This window comes from Primulina eburnea, chromosome 10 (genome assembly GCF_022965805.1).
Source record: "Primulina eburnea isolate SZY01 chromosome 10, ASM2296580v1, whole genome shotgun sequence".
In the NCBI taxonomy this organism is placed as follows: domain Eukaryota; kingdom Viridiplantae; phylum Streptophyta; class Magnoliopsida; order Lamiales; family Gesneriaceae; genus Primulina; species Primulina eburnea.
Genome location: NC_133110.1, coordinates 15,121,887 through 15,132,006, shown reverse-complemented (window position 1 = coordinate 15,132,006; position 10,120 = coordinate 15,121,887). Strand labels below are relative to the sequence as shown.

At 38.8% G+C, this 10,120-nt stretch overlaps 1 protein-coding gene across 1 annotated transcript; it reads left to right on the top strand.

Annotated features, from left to right (window-relative positions):
* The first annotated feature begins 2,895 nt into the window (after positions 1-2,895).
* On the top strand, positions 2,896-6,871 carry LOC140842925 (uncharacterized). The gene is made up of 5 exons (XM_073211130.1): positions 2,896-3,319; positions 3,427-3,610; positions 3,729-4,378; positions 5,762-5,929; positions 6,548-6,871. Exons 1-5 carry the CDS (start codon positions 3,269-3,271, stop codon positions 6,869-6,871), a joined length of 1,377 nt encoding a protein of 458 aa, XP_073067231.1. The 5' UTR covers positions 2,896-3,268.
* The last annotated feature ends 3,249 nt before the right edge of the window (positions 6,872-10,120 follow it).

Genomic DNA, 10,120 nt, shown 5'->3' with positions numbered 1-10,120 from the left:
TGGTCTTGCATTTAAACCCTTTGTTTGTGGATTTTGCCCCTCACCTTTTATACCATCATTCTCACTTCTCCATGACCGAAAATGAGAGCCATTTTAGAGTAGAAAACCGTGGGTTGCTTAGCTAGACACAATAGGAAAAATTCAGTAGCAAGCAAGGTAGCAAGAACGCTCCACTCCTCCGCGCCGGATTGTCTCGTTCTTTCGTTTTCTTTCGAAACGAAACCAGGCATGTATATATTATTTCTTGACTCTTCAATCAAGTCATACTATCATTATTTTTATGTTTCATGATCATCCTTTCATGTAAATACCGAAATACATCAGCATTTTTAGAAAACAACATCACATGCAGATTTTCGAATTCTTTGGCAGCTTCACGGTTTTCGCTTGTTGTGATGTTTCAGGTGGATGGTTCGACTCCAGGCTCAGTAGGCTACATCTAGACACATTCTAGGGTGTGTCAAGATCATGATAGTCCATTTAAACAAGCCCCATGCTTGCTGGAAAACCGAAATGACAGCAACCTCCCCATAGGTGCAAAAATGTGTTTCAAAATTCTGTTTGCTGTCATGTGGGGAATGAATCTGATCTTGGCTGCCCCAAAGCCTATAGCCATGGTTAGATCACTTCCCTAGCATGTCTAATACGTGACTAAGTCGCCCTTTTGGTGGCTTGGTCCATGGTGAATCGGTTTTTACAAAATAACTCAAGAACAGCCTCTCCCCATTTCGGCTTCTCACTTGTACAGCATGTGTGTTCGAAATTTTGGTGGAATGGTGTGGATCTTGGTTGGCCTATGGCCCTTAGCCACGGTTCATACCATACCACGGGATGTTTAGATCGTGCCATGGTCGATCGAATGGCCACTGGAAAGACGCGAGACAACCAACGAAGCAAGAAAAGCCCCCTCCCCTCTTGGCCTTCAGTTTTTGACAGCAAGTGTGTTCGTTTTGTTGTGGCGTGGGGTGAATATTGGTTGGCCTAGGGCCCTTAGCCACGGTTTACACCTTGCCCCTATATTTCTAGATCATGCCATGGTCAATGAAATGGCCACTGGAACGACTCGAGACAACAAGCGAAGCCAAACTCCCTACGTGCGGAGGATTTACTTATCGGCTTAGTGTGTAGTCTCGTTTCTGGTGTGGTGCGAATTGTGGCTGGTCTTGTGCCCTTAGCCATGGTTCAAATCATTCCTTGGGATGTTGGAAAGAGTCTCTGGTTGGTGGTTCACGCCCCTAATGGCCGATAGTCTCGAAACCAACGCAAGTCTTGTAGTTGCGCAGCTGCTGGAATTTACAGCAAGTTGCTGTGTCGGTTCAGAGGCTCGTTCGAGTTCTCGGTCGGCTTTTAGCCTATGGCCTTTGACTGGACAGTGCCCCATCGAGTTAGTAAGGTCATGTTTTTGGCCGTTCGTGATTCGGATCATTGTTGAGGTCGTACGAGAATTTACGGTGCGATGTGCCAAATTGACTCTCGAAAGAGCGTTTCTTGTTTTGGCCTCCATTCACCTAGATTTCGACCCTCACTATTTAGTAGCATTAATTCATCATTTTTAGCGTATTTTAATCATGACCATATGATGGTTCAGTGTTGGTTCGGGTTGGTTCGGAGTCATGATTAAATACGGAGTCGTTAGACGTAATTGTCGCATTTCGAACTTAGTTGCATAGTTTGGTCAAGTTTAAGCTATTGCATATTTTTCATGACATTTTTAGGTTGCAGCGAGCCTGGGAGCGATTCAATCCAGTTGGTAAAACAATACAGGATATTTCACTATGCCATTTAATTATTTTACGTGCATAAAAATACAAAATACTTATTTTTGAGATTTATGCGATATTGCTTGTGGTCAATTCACTATCATGGGAGCATTATTTTACACGGTCGCCAGTGACCGATCAGTTCAGTTTGGTACCACCCGGTCGCCAGTGACCGGTCAGTTCAGTTCAGTTTGATACTCCCCCGGTAGCCAGTTACCGATCAGTTCAGTTCAGTGCAGAGGCCACATGCGTAGACCATAATCTCAACAGAAAATTATTACCAGTTATCTCAGTACAGGGCTCAAAGGAGCAAACTTTTTACTATGATTTTTAATTCAGTCATGCACGTATTATAATTGCTCAGTACAAGTTATTTTCAGTATGCCTCATGACATGATATTTTATCCTATGCAAATTTTAATGTAGTATTTACTCGTTATCTACGATATATGCATGTTGAGTCTTTAGACTCACTAGACTTGATTGTTGTAGGTACTGATGAGGCCAGGGCCGAGGGCGGGGACCAGTGAGCCAGCTTGGGTCGGCAGTAGTGGCACCCGAGGACCTCAGTTCAACATTTGTTATTTTTATGCAAACAGTTTATCAGTTGTTGGATATTCTTAAATTGTTATTTTGCAAACAAATATTCACTTCCGCTGTCATTTTGAATATCAAACTTTGTTTATCGGTTTAATTATGAATGAGACATTTTAATTAGACAAAAAAAATTTAATTTTCCGCAAATTTTCAAGCGAGGATTTATAGGCCTTCACAAAGAATTTGTATACATTGCCAAGATGTATTGTTTCATGGTGAAACATCACAATTCTGCTGTAGAAATGGAAACAAAAATTTGGATCATATCCCTTCTCCCATTGAATTGCAAGAGTTGTATGCTGCGGATAATGAGGAAGGCAAACATTTTCGACTTTTCATAAGGGTTTACAATCATGTTTTCTCTTTTACATCAATGGGAGTCAATATAGATGAGACCTTAACATCCGGTACACATGGAATTTACACATTTCGTGCTCAGGGATCAATATATCACTCTATTGGAAGTCTTCTACCAAATGAGAATTGTAGGACACGGTACATGCAGATGTGGATTGTAGACACAGATCATGATATAGACAATAGACTTAGTGAAAAATCCAGATCTAAGGCGAGAATTGCTGCTTAAGATACAAAACATTCTTGATCAACACAATCCTTTTGTGCACGTGTTTCGACAAATTGGCAAATGTGAAGACATACCTAACTGTAGGCTCATCATTAGGCAACAAAAACCTAATGAACATCAATATATTTTACCAACAACATCTCAAGTTGTGGTCGTCATTGTTGACAACGAGTATCAAGAAACTTTGAGCAGTCGAGATATTACTATACAAGGAATCGGTGGAAATCTTATCAGCATTTAAGATGTAGTTGGCTATTATGATCCTTTACAATATCCCCTCTTTTTGCCATATGGTACATATGGTTGGGACTTAAATAGCCGAAATATGAATGGTACCCGATTAACATGCTTAAATTACTATGCGTATATGCTACAGGTTAGTGAGAAAACATTGTACTTTTTGCTTTATCTTTATATTTTAAAAAAAAATCTAACTTATATTTAAATCAATTCTCATACAGTATAAATTATCTTCTTAACCAGATACAAGAAAATTCACCATCTTTGATTCTTAGAGGAGGTCGTCTACTTCAACAATATGTGGTTGACAATTACGTAAAGATTGAAACACAAAGACTACGATGGATACGTTCAAATCAACGTGATATACGTTCAGAACTTTACCAGGGATTGCAAGATTGTTTACATGGAGGTGAAAATAATGCAGGTACAATAATTTACTGATTTGAATATTGTACGATAACTTTATGATTTGAATATTATTTTTCACACTATATGTTACAACTCACATCTTATACATATCTATCATCTTCTACTTTATACAGGAAATGTTGGTACCAAAATCGTTTTGCCATCATCTTTCTGTGGTAGCCCACGTGACATGTACCAACGGTATCAAGATGCCATGACTTTGGTACAAACATATGGAAAACCAGATATAATGCTTACAATGACATGCAATCCGAATTGGAATGAGATAAAAAATCAACTACTTCCTGGGCAATCACCTCAAGACCGTCCAGATTTGATTACAAGGATATTTCGGTCAAAATTCGAGGAATTTAAGAAAGACATTGTGGATAGAGGGGTTTTAGGTAAGGTCCGCTCTTATTCATACGTCATTGAGTATCAGAAAAGAGGGCTTCCTCATGTTCATATGTTGGTCATATTTGAAAATAATGACAAGTTGTGTACTCCCGACCACTTTGACTCAATTGTGCGTGCTGAAATACCTTTACAAACAGAAGAACCCAACTTACAAAAATCAGTTGTCCACCATATGATACATGGGCCCTGTGGATCGATGAATCCTAATTGTCCATTCATGGTAAATGGTAAATGCAAGAAGAACTTTCCGAAACCATTTGTGGAATACACATCTCGAGGAAATGATTCATACCCTTTGTATCGAAGACGTGAAGGTGGCCAAGTATCAATTCCCAACAATGACGATGTTTTCATTGATAATGGTTGGGTTGTCCCGTAAAATCCCTAGCTTTTATTAAAGTATGATTTTCATATTAATGTTGAAGTATGTGGATGGATTAAGTGTGTCAAGTACATATACAAGTACATCCATAAAGGTCTTGATCGGGTCGCACTAGAGCTGCGAAATGGACAAAATTGTGATGAAATCCAACAGTACGTGGATGGAAGGTAGATTTGTGCGCCTGAAGCATTGTGGCAAATTTTCTCATTTGAGTTCAGTAGGATGTATCCTTCAGTCATTAGGTTACAAATAGATACACTGAAAGGATCGGTGAATCGGGTGAAGAGTGTTTAGAAGGGGCGGTTGAATAAACACTGCTCAATTTAAAATATTCCTCGACAAACTGATTTCAGTTATGTTACAAACTGAATCTATATATCCAATCGGTCAATAACAATCAGTGAAACTGACTAAACAGTTGCGGAAAACTAACTGACTGAAAGATAGTATCTAACTGAAAATGATAACTGAAAGTAATAATGGCACAGTTTGTTTCTGGATGTTCGGAGACTTGAATAACTCCTACGTCACCCTTTCTATCACGAAGATAAGATATTCACTAAAAGACTTTGATCAAATACAAAACAGTGTACTGACCCACTTCAGTTTGGACTTATCACTTTGCCAATACTGAAACTCTTAGTATACAACACTTTTAACAGATCGTAACTGATCTTAGCACAACTTAGAAAATATATCCAACGATTACAAAGTGCTATGAAAGCTCTAGAACGTAGTCTTGAATACTACTGATAAAACTGATAAGCGTGAGCTTGATTTCTGAGTGTGAGCGGATATTTTTGCAGCGTAACAACAAGTAAGATAACTGAGAATGCGAGTGATGTTCTTTAGCTGCTGCCTTCGACTATTTATAGGCTTCCCTTTCAACGGTAACATTAAAGATATTTGAATATTCTAACCGTTGATTTGCCACGTCGATATATCCTGACAATAGTATACTGTTCATTTCTGAAATGCGGCGAGCCACTACCAGTTCACAGGTGGCTGTACTATTTGTCGGTTGTCGCTTTCAACTGATGACGTGTACAGCTGAGAGATCAGCTGGTAAAGATCAGTTGTCGATGGAGTAGACTTTAGTTGAGGCGATCAGTTGACTGATGACATGTTCAGTTACATCAATCAGTTAGTCCAATTCAGTTGCTGTAATCAGTTGGTCAAACTTTTGTCAAACGCCGGAATTTCGTTCCCAACAATTTCCCCCTTTATGGTGTTTGACAAAACAATAGAAAGAGACACTAGATAGAATTCTCAGTAGATAAAATAAGATGTCGAATAATCAACTGAATTCTCATTTCTTCAAATAGATACAATAGATACTGCTCTTATTATTTCTTCTGCTGTTCTAAGATCTCTTCCCCCTTTTTGTCAAACCGCTCCATCTGGTCAGATAGCTTGCGAACGTCAGAAGAAAGGAGCGTGACAGAGGATGACATATTTTCAATAGCAGTAGACATTGTGACTTGCAGTAGTTCAATTTTCCGAGACACAAGCGACTCCACACTGTCGACCCATTTGGTAATTAATTCTTGAGTGGCAGTCAGACTGGACATGATACCTCTATTTTTCTGAATATCACCAACTGCAAAAGAAAGAGCTGTAACAGCAGATTGGATATCCTTCAGCCTTTTTAAAGACTCCTGATTATCGTCCAACTTCAGACTGTGCGATAATTGCGTATTTTGTATCTTGGAAATGGAAGAAATTATTTGACTCATATTGTCCTGCATATGTTGGACTTCTCAAAAATGAGATCAAAATCTGCTGAAGATGGAGGATTGGATTGACGATAAGTGCTTGGTTCACTTGTAGTAGGTTCAGAAACGATCAAGGCTTGATCAGTTGAAATTGTTTCAGCTGCATTTATAACTGAAATATCAGCAGCAGGGATTACTTCTTGATCCCGAGGTGGTGAGGAAGGATTCTGTTCAGTCGATGGTTACAAAAACTGAACTGATGCCTCTAAGGAATGATCGATTGAGTCATCTGGCACATCAGTTGGTATGACCTGATCAGCAGATTGATCTGGTTGAACAATTTCTTCTGAAGGAATAGTGACCTCTGGATTGGTTTGATCAGCAGAGTGATCAACTTTGTCAGAAACGGGTTCACTAATGTGGGATTCCTCCACCACAGCTTGAATCACTTCATCAATATGAGCGAAAGAAAGCTCAGCTTCAGTATACAGTTGTTGTTCAACAGGAGCTGGAGTTCCTGTATTACTCTGGGCGGGTCTCTACTTTCAAGCGGAAGGCCCAACTACGAGAGGTGCGGGAGCTCCTAGAGGTTCCTGCGGGGGTGGACCTTTTTAAGGAAGGTCATCTCTATAAGCTCTTTCTTCTAAAGGAGCTGGAGATCCTCCGCCGCATCTCTGCCTCCCACAATTTCTGCAAAACCTCTTCCTCAGCACTAGCTGCATGGATGAGTATGTGGATAATTGCTGTGGAGGAAAAAATATGAAAATTGTAACCGGCTCCTCTCCTCTTCCTAAATAAAAATATTTATTATGTTTTATCCTCGTTGTTCTTTTATTTCTGCTTGCAATGATCTATATGAGATATAAACACAAGAACGACAAAAAAACACTAACTGATATCAGTTAAGAACTCATAAGAATAAGCAACTCACTTAAATATTCAGTAAGACAGCAATAAAGCTTATAAACAAGTTACGAGAAAAAATCATTAATTAAGATAAATCAATTAATCCAAGTATATTGTGAAAGTGAGAAAACTTAGTCTCAGCCAGTGGTTTGGTGAAGATGTCAGCCGCTTGCTGTTCAGTTGATACGTACTCCAATCTGATGTTCTTCTTTAAAGCATGGTCTCTGATGAAGTGATGTCTGACATCTATATGCTTAGTCCTGGAGTGAAGAAGTGGATTATACGTAATAGCGATTGTACTCGTGTTGTCACAGAATATTGGCGATTCCTTTGCATCAACACCATAATCTTTCAGTTGTTGCTGAATCCTGAGCAGTTGGGCACAGCAGCTTCCAGCAACAAGGTATTCTGCTTCAGTTGTGGAAGTTGCTATGGATGTTTGCTTCTTACTGAACCAAGAGATCAGTCTGTCTCCTAGAAACTGACATGATCCACTAGTGCTTTTTCGATCAAGCTTGCATCCTGCATAGTCTGCATCTGAATAGCCAACTAAATTGAACGATGAGTCTTTAGAGTACCATAAACCAACATTTTGCGTGCCTTTAAGATATTTCAAGATACGTTTGGCAGCAGAAAAATGTGACTGCTTAGGATTAGCTTGGAATCTTGCACACATGCATACAACAAACACAATATCAGGACGACTTGCAGTTAGGTACAATAATAAACCTATTAAACCTCTGTAGAGTGTCGTCTCAACTGATATTCCCCCTTGATCAGTGTCTAATTTAGCCGATGAGCTCATGGGGGTGCTTGCAGCTGAACATGATTCCATGCCAAATTTCTTCAGCAATTCCTTTGTATACTTGGTTTGACTGATAAATGTTCCTGAATCCAGTTGTTTCACTTGAAGACCAAGGAAGAATGTCAGCTTACCCATCATGCTCATCTCGAATTTTTCCTGCATTAACTTGGAAAACTTCTCGCATAGTTTGGGGTTAGTTGACCCAAAAATAATATCGTCAACATAAATTTGAACAAGTAAAATATGATCATTCTTGGAGAATTTGAACAATGTTTTGTCAACTGATCCGATAGAAAATTCATGGTCAGTTAGAAATTTTGAAAGAGTTTCATACCAAGCTCTTGGAGCTTGTTTGAGACCGTATAAAGCTTTGTTAAATGATAGACATGATCAGGAAGGTGATGATTTACAAAACCTGGAGGTTGTTCAACGTAAACTTCTTCCTGCAACTGGCCGTTCAGAAATGCACTCTTTACGTCCATTTGAAAGACTTTGAAATTTTTGAAAGAGGCATAGGCAAGGAATATTCTGATTGCCTCCAGTCTTGCAACTGGTGCATATGTCTCGTCGTAATCAATTCCTTCTTCCTGCCTATAACCTTGTGCTACCAGCCTTGCTTTGTTGCACACAACTGAACCATCTTCGTTCAGCTTATTCCTGTATACCCACTTTGTACCTATCACAGTTTTAGAAGTTGGTCTTGGAACTAGGTTCCTGACATTGTTATGGGTAAACTGATTTAGCTCTTCTTGCATTGCATTTATCCAGTTAGGATCGGCAAGAGCTTCATCAGTCTTCTTTGGCTCCAGTTGAGATACAAAAGCTGAATGAATAAACAAGTTAAGCATTTGATTTCTTGTTCTTACCGGATCAGATAGATTACCTATCACCAGTTCTAGAGGATGTGATTTCTTCCATCTGAGTTCATCATTTGTTTCTTCTGTAATAGCAATATCCTCAGTAGGTAACTGAATATCTTCAGTTTCAGTTGAAGCTAGTTCAGTTGGCAACTGATTCTCATTTGTATGCTCCACTAACTGAATGTCAGGATTTGCTTCCAACTCAGCTGATTGATCCAATATTTCAGGTTCAGTTGATTGGAGATTGTTTTGATTTAGATGAGCATCTTCTTCATCATCATCCAAGCTTATATCTGTAAATATATCAGCTAGCTCAACTGTATCAGTTGGCTTAAACGTTAGTGTAGATTCATCAAACACAACATGAATAGATTCCTCAACATTCAAGGTATTTTTGTTGAAGACTCTATAAGCTCTACTAACTGAAGAATACCCAAGAAATATTCCCTCTGCAGATTTAGCATCAAAAGCTGTTAAATGGGTTTTACCATTGACAAGTATAAAACATCTGCAGCCGAATATTTTGAAGTAAGAAACCACACTTTTCTTTTCATGCCAGATCTCATAAGGTCTTTTCATATGATTCTTATTAATCATTGATCTGTTTTGAGTATAACACGCAGTGTTCACTTCCTCTGCCCAAAACCTTTGAGAGATAGAAGAATCAGCAAGCATCGTTCTAGCAGCCTCTTTAAGGGGTCCGATTTCTCATTTCAGCTACACCATTTTGCTGAGGAGTTCAGGCTGCTGAGAGCTCATGCTTGATTCATGTATTCTCTAAATAATTTGAAAGAGTTTGATTGATAAATTCAGTTCTTCGATAGGATCTGATTCTATCAATTCCAACTGATTTTTCATTTAATAATCTTTTGAAAAGCTTAATCAGTTGAGCAGCAGTTTGGTCTTTGGACTTGAGAAATATAACCCAAGTGAATCTTGAAAAATCGTCTACAACCACCAAGGTGTATTTCATTCCCCCTAAGCTCATGACTGGTATAGGACCAAATAGATTCATGTGTAGCAGTTCTAAGCATCGGGAGGAAGATTTACAACCCTTGTTCTCAAAAGAGGATTTGATTTGCTTACCAAACTGACATGCTGAGCAAATTTTGTCTTTGATAAAATCTATTTTGGGCAATCCAGTAACAAGATCGTGGTTACTCAAATAAGCAATAGATTTGAAGTTGAGGTGGTTTAATCTCTTATGCCACAACCAGTTTTTAGAAGATTTTGAAGCAATAAAACATACCGGTGCATAAGGTTGATCATTCCAACTGACTTTGTAAGTGTTTCCACACCTTTTTCCAGTTAGGATGATCTCTTCAGTTGAGTTTCTGACTGAACAAGAATGTTTGTCAAACTGAACTGAGAATCCACTATCGCATAACTGACTGATACTGATCAGATTATACTTGACATTCTCAACTAATAAAATATCATT